We start from the raw sequence: 13678 nt of genomic DNA on the forward strand, positions 1-13678 counted from the left end.
TTGGCTCTTGCCACTTATCCGTGGACTGACGGACCTGGGTGCCAACCAGTCTCTCCACAGTGTGTGAGAGAGGGCGGGAAGGTGCAGAGTAGCCGGGTATCTCTCGGCGGCAGGAAGAAGCCAGCAGGAAGTAGAGGCATCATTTGAGGAATTTGTCAAGACTGGAGAAATGGAAGGAGGGGAAGCCGACGGTCCAAGTTCACCTGCCCAGGAGCGTGCAGTCATGGTGCGCATGAGCAAAAGGAAGACTAGACTTGATTGGTGGAGCGGTCTGGACTTCCCGTCCCAGCCAATCCAGATGCGTCCGAGGGGTGGGGCCTGGCCCTCACTGGCGGAAGCGGCGTTTGCGCGCGAGTTTCGTCGTGTGTCCGCGGTGCGCGCGAGTCGTTCTCGGCGCCATGGAGTCGGGGCTGATCCGGCGTTTAGCGGCGCGCTTGGGTATCGCCGAGCCAGATGTGCTGAGGTGGGTCTGGCGGCGCACGCCTCTGCGGCCTTGGACGCTCCTCCGGCGAGGCCCGCGTGACGGGCGGCGGCGCCGAATGAGAGGGGCACGCTGGGGCCGTGGGATTAGGCCCTATCCCAAGGACTTCCCAGCAGTGGGCTTATATGCACTGGCAAGAGGGGGCGATTGTAGACGTCCTGGGGAGCAACTGGCTCTGTGTAGTGCACGGTGGTGGGATGGGGAAAGTCGAACTCGGGTCGTTTCGCAAATACTTCCTGAGGGTGTGTTTACAGCGGTGCATCACACAGGCGGGGTACAGACCTCTTGGGGGTCACTGTGAGGGCAAGAGCTAGGAGGAAAAGAAGACTGGGTAATGTGCCGAATCGAAGGAGGGGGGAACACAGGGCGCGCCCTGGCGGCTACTTATCATTAAAAACAACATCCTAGATCTATGTTAGCTAACTAGAATTTAAATAAAAATTCGAAAAAAAAAAAAAAAACCAAAAAACTTAGAAAGGCCTCGGAAGGGCTGCCAGCTTGCCGAGACCCGATTGATAGAAGGTGCCGGCCATGGGAAGATGTGGGAAGAGCGGCCCAAGCGCAGACAACAGCTTGTGCGTAAACCCTTTGCATAATCCAGGGTTAGAAATAAAGCTGTTGTGGCTGGAGTGTGCAGAGCAAGACTAGGCCCGATGCCTTGCTGCTCAGTTAAGTGAGGGAAGGTAAAGAAAGCGCTTCTTGAAAGAGTTGCATGAAGACCTCCTGAACTCCCTAATCATTTAGAAGAGCCGTTCTCGAAGTGTGGTTTCTGAACCAGCCAAATCACTATTGTCTTGGCACTCCATAAAAATGCAAATTCTTGGGTCCCACTTCAGGCCTACTGATCAGAAACTCTGAGGATAGGACCCAGCCAGCTGTTTTCACAAGCCCCAAGGTGATGGTCGTGTACATTAAAGTTTGAGTACCACTGATTTAGAGGAAGGGGTAAAAAGAAGGAACCCTAGTGTAACTGCCAGCGTCTCTGACAGTTATGTTTGTCCTAGTAATGGAAGGATGAAAACAGGTGTTTTTTGTTTTAAGAAGCTGAAGAACTTACTTTTGCTTAAAAGTACTTGAGTACAGGGGAGTCTGAAATCAGGGCTGGTTCTGTCTTAGAAAACATTGTCCCACATCCCCAAAAGATGTGCCTTTCCTTCCCACCCCCACATAAACATGCATAGGAGTTAGGACCAGAATGAAATCCACCCTGCTGTATTCATCGTTGACCAAAGTGTCGGGCGACCTTCTGGAAAAGTTTTAGTGAGCATGTTGCTCTTATAACCAGGAAAGCAGAGGAGTACTTGCGACTGTCCCAGGTGAACTGTAATGGCCTGTCTGCACATACCACGGAAACCAGCAATGCAGTCATGTGCCTGGACCTTGCAGCTTCCTGTATGAAGTGCCCCTTGGACAGAGTAAGTAGGTCCCATTGAATGTCTAAATAATCCTCTGAAACACTGAAACTTAATTGTACATTTTAATTTCTGGTTGGGACTAGACTCAAAACGCTTGTGTTTTAGGGTTTTCCTGGCTACTGTTATATATGATTATTTTAGATGAGCTTTAAAATCATTTTTGTCGAGTTGCAGAAAATTCCCTTTACTATCTAGTTTCCTTGGCCACCTCTTTCTTTACTCAAGACCATCTTTCATGCCAGTGTTCGCATCCTCCCTAAGTGCATGCTTTAAAATGAATGTGTTTTTCTTCTAGTATCACAGTGGTTGAGAGCACAAGCGGGGAGTCAGGAAGAGTTAGATTTTGAGACCAGATCTCAGTAACACCAGTTACTAGCTCTGTGAGCTTCGTTTCCTCGTTCGTAAAGTGGGGATAAGAATATCCATTTCACTAGATTGTGAGGATTAAACCATATACTATATGTAACACACTTAACTGTGCATATCACATAATGATACACTCATTAAATGATGGCATTAAAAACACCATTAGCTCCCAATGGGTTGGCTTCCCAATACTGTCAAATTCTCCAGCTTCTTTTGAACGCTAGCATCAAGCTACACTATTTACTTTACAGACCATGCCCTTCAATGACTTAGAGCTTTGTAAATGCAACAACTTTTTTTTTACCTGCATTTCTTTTCTGACAAGATCCTATTTGTCTTACATGACTCTGCCTTGCTGTTACATCCTTTATGAAGCCTTCCTTGACTCTCCCAGACAGTGTTGCTTTTCCTCAGTTTTTGATCTTCCTGTCTCCCAGTTTCCCTCTTCCTTTCCCTCCTCCACACACTTGTCCTTCCCACCTCTACTCCCACTGCTTCCCTCCTTTCTTTTCCCAGTGAATTGCACATTGACATTTTCATTGAAAAACAGATGACCATGTATGTGACTCCTGTGTTTTTATTCAGTTTGGCTGTAGCAACATTTATTGTTCTTTAAATGATCTGTGCTTATGCGTGACTGTCTAGTGCGAGCCCCTTGAGAACAGTACTCAACTCTGCCTGACATGATTACTGACTTTTGACTGAATGAAGCCAAACGTTTCGATAGAACCACTTGCCACAGAATTAATTAATTTTGAAAAGTTGACTTACTAAAGTTTTTAAGGGTACCAGTATATAGAATGATTATAACTTTTATGATTTGTGCATTTTTTTCTTTCAAAGGCTTATTTAATTAAACTTTCTGGTTTGAACAAGAAGATGTATCAGAGCTGTCTTAAATCTTTTGAGTGTTTACTGGGCCTGAAATCAAATATTGGAATAAGAGACCTAGCTGTCCAGTTTAGCTGTACAGAAGCAGTGAACATGGCTTCAAAGATATTGCAAAGGTATGAAGCATAAAGAACCTTAATTGAAAATTTATACTGATGCATAAAGCAGAATTATCTAATGTCCTGGTTTCAGTCTTAAAAAGTAACTAATATGGTTAGGTGGCATAATGCATTATCTCATACATTTAAATAGCTTATAAATTCTGATTTACATTTTCAGTCTCTTTGAAGTAATATTTTTTTAACAAATAATTCTGCAAACACTGCTTTCCCTTAGCTATGAATCCAGTCTTCCACAAACACAGCAGTTGGATCTCGACTTATCCAGGCCGCTTTTCACCACTGCTGCATTACTTTCAGCATGCAAGTAAGTGTGCCTTTTAACATGGAGAAAAGTCCACAATTTACAAACAGATTTCTTATTCCCAAGGAGGACTTCTAATTACAGTTTATTTTATCTCAGAGCATATTTTCCCATATAAATAATATTAGAAATAGTGGCCAAGTGACCAGATTCTGTTTATCCCACAATATAGCTGACAATTTGGAACCCCTGTTGCCAGAAGTTGCTTGCCAAATGGCAGCTGTATATATATATGCGGGGTATTCTGTTTTCAGGATCCACTTTTTTTTTTTTTTAAGTTTTTTATTTTTTTTTAGTAATCTGTACACCCAACATAAGGCTTGAACTCACAACCCCCATCAAGAGTCACATGCTCTGCGTCTGAGACAACCAGGCACCCTCAGGCTCCACCTTTTATAAGTGATGAAATCTGTCATTGAAACTGGTTTGCGATTTTTCCAGTCATATATTTTTTTAAAGTACTGAGTGCAACTATTTTTCAAATAATTTACAAAACACCAACGATAAATTTTTACATCTGGATCTTAAAATTTGGGGTTATCTTTCTGCATCCCGAAATGTTACCTTGGAAATATTAATAATTGTTATTTTTGTCCAAAGTTGTCTTGTTTTATCTTGCTGGAAAACTCCTTGTAAAATAAATGTAGGGGTGCCTGGGAGGCTCAGACAGTTAACCATCTCTGCCTTCAGCTCAGGTTACAATTCCAGGATCCTGGGATTGAGCCCTGCATCCGGCTCTCTGCTTCTGCCACTCCCCCTGTTTGTGCGCGCTCTCTCTCTCTCTCTGTGTCAAGTAAATAAGTAAAATCTTTAAAGAAATAAAATAAAATAAAATGTAGTTGTTTGATTCTATTAGCCACATACCTAGGAGCGATTAGTTGGCATTCATAGAAAATATCCCTTTGATTCAACAAAGATATGTGTATATAGAGAAGGAGTGTGGCTGCTATTGGAAAAAACAACATTGACAAGTAACCCCACTTTTGAAACCAAATTACACTGAGCAAAGAAAGGTTTGACTAGATCTGTTATCCTAAATAAGAAGTCTGTTTTGTCTATTCTGTTAGTAGTAGTTGTGGAGTGTAACTAGGTTTGGGGAGGGGAAAGTGGTTTACATTCCTGTAGTATAAATGTAAGCATATGGGTTAAAGTAAGCTGAATATTTAAAACTGCTATGATTATCATTCGGCAAATCAGTAACATCTGAGATTCACTAAGAAAGAATTCTTTGAGGCATGAAGCACTAGAGCAAATGTCTTCTACGCGCCCCTTATATTACATAACAGATCTCATGTATAGTTTGACTCAGTCCAATAGACAACTAAATAAATAGCTTTAAAAGGCAAATTTACATAGTTATAGCTAATAATATATGTTTGGGATAAAGGGAAAACTAAACAGTTGGGAACTCTTCATAAAGCATGGGTGGAAAGGAAATAAGTTAATAATCTGGTTGGCCAGAGAAGATAACTATATTGGTCTTAAAAACAGCAATTTGTCAAATTCTTTTGTAGGATTCTAAAGCTAAAGGTGGATAAAAATAAAATGGTAGCCACATCTGGTGTAAAAAAAGCCATATTTGATCGACTATGTAAACAATTAGAGAAGATTGGGCAGCAGGCTGATAGTGAGTATTCATTCCATGTTTCAAGAATGTGTCATTTGAAAATGTAAACCAGCTGGTAAAAGTCTAATATTTTCAAACTTGGAAAATGGCTGCTTTCCAAATTCCGTATTTAATGTGGACCAGGTAAGTTTTTAGTGAGAAATTTTTTTGCTTTTCAAATAAAGTAGCTTAATAACCTTTAAAACACCTGTGATTGTATGACTCCATGCCTGAAAAATAGATTCTCTGTTAACGTGCTCCAGTGTTAAATGCCAGCCTCCATATACATAAAATGGGAGAGAAAAGATTCTTAAGTCTGACAAGAGAAACCAAGGAAGAGAAGGGCAAGATCATTTGCCTTCTTTTCCTTGTATGTGGTCAGTGAAGGTATCTAATTTTTTGTGGGTGTGATCCAAAATAAGCCCAACTGCTAAAATTGAGGATAGACAAAAATTTAGCCCCGATGACACATGTTTTTTTTCTCAAGTAGAAGCTGGAGATTTAGCTACTTCACCACAGAAGAAAAAGAAGACAATGGCTGAACCTTTAGCAAAGGGTAAGGCGTATACCTCTGCACAAACTGTGGAATTAGTGCAATGGATTAGTGTACAGCGGGTTTAATGCAGTAAGTAGTCCTGTGCTACTTGCCTGACAAGAGTCAGGTTTTACATAAATCTGGAAAATTATTTGATAAGACCAGTTTTCCAAGCAGTCATTTACAGAAGTTAACAGAAATACTAGGTAAGTAAGAACACATCTAAAGCCAAACTGCTTAGGTTCAAATCCTGCTTCACCACCCACTGGCTCTGTAACTTTAGGAAAGTCACTTAATTTCTGTAAGCCTCAATTTACTAATCTATAAAGTTGTGATTAATATTAGCACACTCTTCATAGAATTGTGGTGAGGGTTAAATGAGATGCTGCTATTGCAGTGATGAGTACAGTGCCTTGAAGCACGAGATAAGTGCTTGATAAACGCTAACTACTTACAGCACGTTGTGGAGTGCGTGGAGTTTAAGAGCAAAAGACTGGTATGTTAGCTGCTGTTTCCACTTTTCATTTCAGCATGATAGTCCCCATTTTTAATTAACTAATTAGATACTTCAAACAGATTTACTTGTTTACTTGTCAGTGTAAGAATTTTGAAACACTTTTGAAAATTTTCTCTCACAGAAACAGAGAAGGTGGTAGAAAGCTCACATAAACTGCCAAAAGATGAAGATCTGACACAGGATTATGAAGAATGGAAAAGGAGAATTTTGGAAAATGCTGCCAAAGCACAAAAGGCTACAACAGAGTGATTTCAGCTTCTCGACTACCTTGGTTTGCAAACTACCACCTGCCGCCTCAATGAAGATGTGAGAGCTTTGGAATTTTGTTTGAACTTTCATAACAAGGATCCTGAGACTGTTGCCTTAATAGCAAAGAAGCCAGTACTGGGGCTGAGCTCTTGGCGGCAGGCTGGCTGGTGACATGGCAACAAATTCATTAGGTCAGGCACAGTGCCTGGTTGGCACGGCCTTGGCTCCCCACAGGTCTGCATTCCTACAAAATGGAATTGGAGCCATTTGCTCTTTTGTTTTAAGCAAAAGACAGTTTCCTGTCCTATCCAGAATATAAAATTCAGGCTGAATGGAGTCTTAAGGATTTTACTTGGGTTTTTGTGTAAGTTTCTTATTTTGACTAAATCAATATATGGTATGGCCTAAGTTAATAAATGTTATTTTTATGTGCATTCAGGTTACCCTTGTCATCAGTTTGGGAGAGTCATTGCTGTGACAAAAGCTGTCTACTCTAGTAGAAAAAAGCCATATGCTGAACTATACTGCTCACCAGACGACAAACTCTCAAATCAGACTTCCTGGGTTTACGACCCTGCTCAGCCACTTACTACCTGTCAAACCTTGAGCAAGTTAATTAACTTCATTCTACCTCATCTATAAATAGGACTAAAAATGACGTCTACTTCATGGAATAATTTGGAGTTGCATCTGAGCTGATACATGTAAAACATTTAGCACAGTACCTGGTATAAGTAAGTATTTAGCAAGTGTTAAAATATAGAGAGAAATTCACATATAAAATGGTCTCACGTAATGAATTACACATTAGCAGCATATTAAAAAGTCAGATGGACTGAGGGTTATTTTCTTTGACATGCACATACTGAAAAATGTAACCTATAAATACTCCCTATTTTAAAACTGTAAGATAGGACCTTTGTGGAAGATAAGTTGCTAGGAGCTCTGAGGCATCATGCCAGGTATGATCTTAACTAAAATCAAGAATACATGGTCTAATTAAATATTTCCATATAGAATGTAATAAAGAGACTACATCCAAATTTTAAAAACCTATTCAGAATGGTATCAGCAATACCAGTGTTTGCATTTTATCTGCTATATGTAAGGCATAACACCTGCTGCATAGACCTGGAGTGCTAAAAGAGTGATTTCTCTTCGTCCCCTGTCCTTTTTAATTCTAGATTCTAAGCAGCTAAGGTGAAAGAAATGTCACAGTTAATGATCCCAATGCAGGCCTAATGTCCAGCGCCCTATGGTAGAGGGGAATGAACATGAGTTTTGAATGCAATTACAGTGCATTTAAATTCTGACTGTGCCACTTCTACCCTATGGAAATTTCAAGATCGTAAAGAGCCTCAGTTTCCTCATTTATAAAGTAGAGATATTTTCTACCTTGTAAGGATTAAAGTAGTATTTCTAAAGTACCTGGCACTTAGAAGGCCTTCACTAAACAGTAGTTCTTGTTATTACTTTGATCTAAAATGGATAAGTGAGTTTTTTCCTCACTTATTTATTTATGAAGGTTTTATTTATTTGAGAAAGAGTACAAGCAGCGGTGGGCGGCGGGGGGGGACAGGGGAGGAGCTGAGGGAGAAGGACAAGGACAAGCACACTCTTTGCGGAGCCCTGCATTCATGGGTCTCAGTCCCTCAACCCCAAGATCATGACCTGAGCCGAAATCCAGAGTTGGACGCTTAACCAGCTGAGCCACCCAGGCGCCTCTTTTCCTCATTTATTTTAAGAAAGTGTATAATTTTTTTATTTGGTGCCAGGATTTAGATTTCTGCTTTGAGTCAAAAGCAATCTACTCGTTACCAAGTAAAATTAGGCACATTCACTTTTTTTTTAATTATTGTAAAATGCACCTAACGTAAAATTTACCATCTTAACCATTTTTAAGTGTACAGTTCAGTAGTGTTAAGTACATTCACATTGTTATGCAACCGATCTCCAGAGCTCTTTCATCTTGCATAGCTGACTGCAGCCATTAAACAGCTCTCTGTACCTCCCTCCCCCGGCCCCTGGCAATTACCGTACTGTTTATGTCTGAATTTGTATTATTTTTTTTTTAAGATTTTATTTATTTGACAGAGAGAGACACAGCAAGGGAGGGAACACAAGCAGGGGGAGTGGGAGAGGAAGAAGCAGGCTTCCCACCGAGCAGGGAGCCCGATGCAGGCTCGATCCCAGGACCCTGGTATCATGACCTGAGCCAAAGGCAGACACTTAACGACTGAGCCACCCAGGTGCCCCTGAATTTGTCTATTCTAGATAGGTACCTCGTATGGGTCATGTCTTTTTGTGAGCGGCCTATTTCACTTAGCATTATTCCTTGAGGTTCATTCTTATAGCATGTGTCAGAATTTCCTTCTTTAAGGCTGAATGGTAGTCCATATAGATACACCACATTTATCCATTCATCTGTAAATGGACACTTGGGTTGCTTCCACCTTTTAGCTATTCTAAATAATGCTGCAATGAACATGGGTGTATAATGTCTTTTTGAGACCCTGCTTTCAGTTCTTTGGATGGATGTATACTCCATCTAAGCGGGATTGCTGGATCATGTGCTAATGCTATTTTTAAATTTTTGAGGAACCATCATACTGTTTGCCATAGTGGCTATGCTCTATTATATTCCCACCAACAGTACACAAGAGTTCAACTTCTCCGCATCTTTGCCTACACTTATTTTCTGAACACTTTTTATTTTCTGTTTTTTTCTCATTGTGGTCTTTATTTGCATTTCTGTAATGATTAATGAGCATTTTTTCATGTGCTGCTGGCCATGTTTATCATCTATAGAAAAGCGTCTGTCCAAGTCTTTTGCCTATTTTTGAATCAGGTTGTTTATTTTTTTTGTTGCTGAGTTGTAGGAATTGTTTATATAGTCTAGATAATAACCTCTTAGCAGATACATGATTTGCAAATATTTTCTCCCCCTTCTTAAATTGCCTTTTCACTGTTGATTTCATGAGAGTAAACAGAAGTTCTGTTTGTAATTTTTTTCCCCCTTTATGCCTTAAAAGCAGGTGATGGTAATTATTTTGATTATCTGGAACATAGTTATTTTTTATGTGGTTATTTCTTAAGTTAATTGGGGTGGTGGGGTGGGGATTGCCTTAAAGCGATTCTTTTGACAACAATTTTCCAACATATTTACATTCCCAGAGACGGATGCTTACTACCTCATGAGTATGTTTCAGTACTACTGTAAAGACTTTAACACCTCCTCATGGTGTTCATTTAGCTGATTTAAAACACTTTTTATCATGAAAATTTTCAAATGTATAGAACAGTATAATGAAACCCTGTACCGATCACTCAGACCCAATAGTTAGCAAAGATTTTGCCACATTTGCTTAACTGTATCCGTTTTTCCTGAAGTCATTTAACCTACATTATAACCACATTGCCATTATCATAACTCACAAAATTAATAGAAATTCTATGTATTATTTTTTTAAGATTTATTTATTTATTTTAGAGAGAGAGCACAAGCAGGAGGGGCAAAGGGAGAGGGAGAGAGAATCTCAAGCAGACTCTGTGCTGAGCATGAAGCCTGACGCAGGGCTCGATTCCAGGACCCTGAGACATGACCTGAGCCAAAACCAAGAGTCGGACACTTCATTGACTGCGCCACCCAGGCACCCCTGAAATTCTATGTATTATTAAGTATGCAATTTAGCATTTTATTTCCTTGGATGTCTCTAAAATATCCTTGTATTGTTTGTTTGCTCAAATCAAGGTCAAAATAAGGTCCACACTTGACATTGCATTGCTAATTTGTGATTATAAAAGCAATACATGCTCATTGTAAAAAAAATAAAAATAAAAAAAAGTCAAATTAATCAGAAAGTTATAAAGTGAAAAGTGGAATTCCCCCTTCTCCCCATCACCCACACTGCACACCCCAATGCTAAGTTTCTTGCATACCCTTGAAAATTTTAATGCGTGTATATGTCTCTCCACAAATAGGATGATGCTATACATATGTTGTCCTTTTCCTGTAATGAAAGGTGGTGTCAGTGCATCTAGATCTATGTTTAACAGCCACAAGGTGTTTTCCTATATGGATGTGACAAAATTTATTTAACTAAATTCATACTGATAGGCAGATGAAAACAAAAAAGTTGTTTTCATTCAGCCATTAGCAACAGTGTTACCTAAACATTTTGCATAAATCTCCACTTGTTCAAGTACTGCTGAGGGATAAATTCCTAGAAATGAAATTGCTGGGTGAAAGTGCGGGTGTGACTTTTTTTGGATAAATACCCATTGAAAGTGGAAGAATTCCATTTTCCCTGCAAGCACACCAATCTAACAGGTGAAAAAAGTGGGTCCTGACTGCCTTTTAGAGTTTCTCTGCCCAGCAGTTTCCAATGACTATTCATTCAAATGGAAAACCCTTTAGAAATAGTTGATACCAGCACAGTTACAATCTAAAAATACCAGCGAAGTGGAGAACTGAAAATATCCAAAAATTTAAAGCTTTAAAAGTTCCCTTGAATTTCAGGTAAGGGAGGCTAAAATCACATTACCTCTCACTTGTGTGGGCTTGACCTAAACAAAGCCCTCCTGAGGGAGCTCGAGGTAAAGAATAACAGCATGGGGGGGGATAAAATCTGATAGGTAAAGATTCTCTCTCTATCCGCCGTGTCCAGTGTAGAGGCCACTAAGCACGCGTGGCTATTAAGCACTTAAAATGTGGCTAATGCAACTGTAGGACTGAATTCCTGCTTTTATTTAAGTTAAATGTAAAAATGGATACCTAATTATTAGAAAACAATTGAGGTGTTTCAAACAACATGAGTATGTGGGTATATTTTTCTATAGTAAGTTCCATGAGATCTAAATACAAACTAAGCATGTCTGATGACAACCTCGTATCTGCATCGAAATGTATTTTAAGTGTAAAATACCAGATTTTGGAGATTTTGTGTGAAAAGAAAAAATAAAATATCTCATTCATAATTTTTATGTCGATTACAAATTGAAGTGTTTTTGATCTTACTGTGTTAAATTATTAAAATTAATCTCCCCAGGTTTTTTTTTTAGAGAAGATATTAGAAATTTTAATTATGTATGTGGCGCATATAATATTTCTGTCAGTGCTAGTCTAGATCGAGGTAGCTAACTACGTTTTTCTGGGGAGAAGATTCATAGCATCCCCAAGAGCCTGAAGTCCCACAGGAGGTAAGAATCACAGTACCTGACAGAATTATGAGGTAACCTCTCTGGCTCCTGGAGGCTGCCCTCATAAAACCTTTTCAGAGAAGTAACTTGTTCTAAAATAAGGCATTTTACCAAATCACTGCACTCTCCCATGAAAGGGAGATTTTCAGCAGCTATCTCTTCGGATGTTCATCCACTAGCTGGCCAGCTCGGAGCAGGCCTAGATATGCTGGCACTGAACAATCTTAGCTCTCAACGAGGGTTAGCCTTCTGGAGAAAAGTTACAACTTAAGAATTGAAGCAGCAGGATTCACCTCGCCACCTTCCCCACAGCCACGTCCTCTGCCAAAAAAAGCGGGGTCTCTATTTGAAAAGTCCTGAAAGGCTGTGAAATTGTTGCATGGTTAATTAAAAACAAAAATTAAAAAACAAAAAACGAAGCTAAAAGTAATTAAAACTGCTGACACGAGAAGTTCATGGGGATAGCACAAAAATCAGGTTAGAAGCAAGGACATTAAAAGCATTCTTTACTTTCAAATAATAAAGTACTTCTTGTTAATCATTTTATAAGTTAAATGACAATACTGGAAGTGGTATATCCTTCATAAAGCAGCAGCAGAGCAGTGTACGGTCTCACGATGTACCACTTGAGTTTCTCTCAGAAAGCTGCACATCATCACACTCTTATCTCTCTTTTACATATTGCATATCAGTTCCAGACTTACTAGACCGTAAGGTCATCAGTGAGGAAGGGAAGTCAGGAACGAAACTACCAATGCCAGGACAGGGCCAATTAGGAAAGGGTGGAGGTGTGTATAGATTTAAAAAGCACATTCAAAATAATCATTGTTCTGATTTAGCCAGGATAGGTGGTATATTTTGAAGTTTCAAAGAATATTAAAGGATGCATGGTTTGATTCTCAAAAGGGAGCACATGTTAAAACAAGTTTGAGGATCATTGCCCTAAATCCACATTGCTTTCCATAAGAGCGGGATAGTACCGTAAAATGTCAGCTCCCACTTGAGCAAATCGAAATTCTAAGAATTCTTTGTACTGGAGGGAATAACACTGAATAACGTGCCCTGTGTAATAGTCTACTAAGTTCTTCAATCAGAGTATGTTTAGACTTTAAATTGGACATACACAAGATAGAGGCTTTCCTACCTACCTAAAGCATGCCTACACTTATCACCAAAAGTAGGTATACTTGAAAAGTAAACACAGCATTTCAACTTAGTATGATCTTAAAAGGCAGAAAAAAAGTTTGTAGGTCGCTTTCCTTACAGCCACTTTTCATCCACAAGGAAGGCAACAGCCACAACCTTTCTTTACAAAATAAGTGGAATCAATGTTGGTACAAGACTGGATTATTAAAAATCTTGAGTCATCACTTCATCACCAGTCTCAGTAACTTCTGGGCCCATGGGAGCAGCAGAGTTGAGAATTAGGGACAAGTTGGAAATTTCCTTAGCCTGTTGGCAGCAGTCACCACGTAGAAATGTTTCTTGATGTTAAGGAGAGAAAAAAATATATTTTTAGACCAGTTGCTTTAGGAAGAAACAATAAAAGGACTTAAACAAATTTAACCACTTGGGTTTGTTCAAAACTGAGAACCTAATGGAGAAAACAAATGTGTGGCAAAATTCTAGTAAAACAGACACTTTGAGGCATTCTGGAGCGAGTCTGAAGTGAGAAAATACGTTATCCTGCCCTTTTCACGTGAAAATTGGAGCCCACTGGAATACTGTTTTTCAAATTGATTCACAATGCACCAGTGGGTCATGAAGTCAGATTGGTGGTTTATGACCAGCACTTCTTTGAATGAAAACAAATACCACAGAACAGAAAATATCTGAGTGCATCACACTCTGTTTAGCAAGCGTTGGGGTATTTTATTTCATACGTGTATGTATGTATATGCGTATTTGTAAACTGGCTCTCTAGGTAAAAAAAACCTAAAGTTTTTGTTTTTTAGTGAGGAGCTGAGCTGATACCAAAATGCCAGAAAGCCACTTT

The 13678-nt window shown here is 39.6% G+C and overlaps 2 protein-coding genes across 8 annotated transcripts in view; one reads left to right on the forward strand and one right to left on the reverse strand.

Annotated features, from left to right (window-relative positions):
- Positions 1-31: 31 nt before the first annotated feature.
- ORC6 (origin recognition complex subunit 6) lies at positions 32-8656 on the forward strand. 4 transcript variants are annotated; one of them, XR_004629150.1, is made up of 8 exons: positions 34-463; positions 1767-1896; positions 3106-3269; positions 3490-3579; positions 5091-5203; positions 5670-5738; positions 6356-6540; positions 6923-8656. XR_004629150.1 is itself a non-coding variant. In XM_034672750.1 (7 exons), exons 2-7 carry the CDS (start codon positions 1849-1851, stop codon positions 6481-6483), a joined length of 612 nt encoding a protein of 203 aa, XP_034528641.1. In that variant the 5' UTR covers positions 32-463; positions 1663-1848; the 3' UTR covers positions 6484-6912. The 4 variants fall into 4 exon arrangements, 3 of the variants coding, with proteins under 3 accessions (XP_034528641.1, XP_034528640.1, XP_011228202.1); XM_034672750.1 differs by lacking the exon at positions 6923-8656 and having other exon boundaries at positions 32-463; positions 1663-1896; positions 6356-6912; XM_034672749.1 differs by lacking the exon at positions 6923-8656 and having other exon boundaries at positions 35-463; positions 6356-6912.
- A 1396-nt stretch (positions 8657-10052) lies between these two features.
- MYLK3 (myosin light chain kinase 3) overlaps positions 10053-13678 on the reverse strand; it is a 56028-nt gene continuing 52402 nt past the window's right edge. For all 4 annotated transcript variants that reach the window (XM_034672746.1, XM_034672748.1, XM_034672745.1 and 1 more), the window contains exon 13: positions 10053-13166. In XM_034672746.1, the coding sequence (XP_034528637.1) occupies positions 13107-13166 (60 nt within the window). In that variant the 3' untranslated portion in view covers positions 10053-13106. The remainder of the gene's footprint in view (positions 13167-13678) is intronic.

Source organism: Ailuropoda melanoleuca, chromosome 12 (genome assembly GCF_002007445.2).
Source record: "Ailuropoda melanoleuca isolate Jingjing chromosome 12, ASM200744v2, whole genome shotgun sequence".
NCBI classification, from domain to species: Eukaryota; Metazoa; Chordata; class Mammalia; order Carnivora; family Ursidae; genus Ailuropoda; species Ailuropoda melanoleuca.

Coding starts and splice junctions, on each gene's coding strand:
- ORC6 (XM_034672749.1), top strand. CDS start 399: ATGGAGTCGGGGCTGATCCGGCGTTTAGCGGCGCGCTTGGGTATCGCC. Junction 1,897..3,105: donor TGAAGTGCCCCTTGGACAGA/GTAAGTAGGTCC, acceptor TTTCTTTCAAAG/GCTTATTTAATTAAACTTTC. Junction 3,270..3,489: donor GCTTCAAAGATATTGCAAAG/GTATGAAGCATA, acceptor GCTTTCCCTTAG/CTATGAATCCAGTCTTCCAC.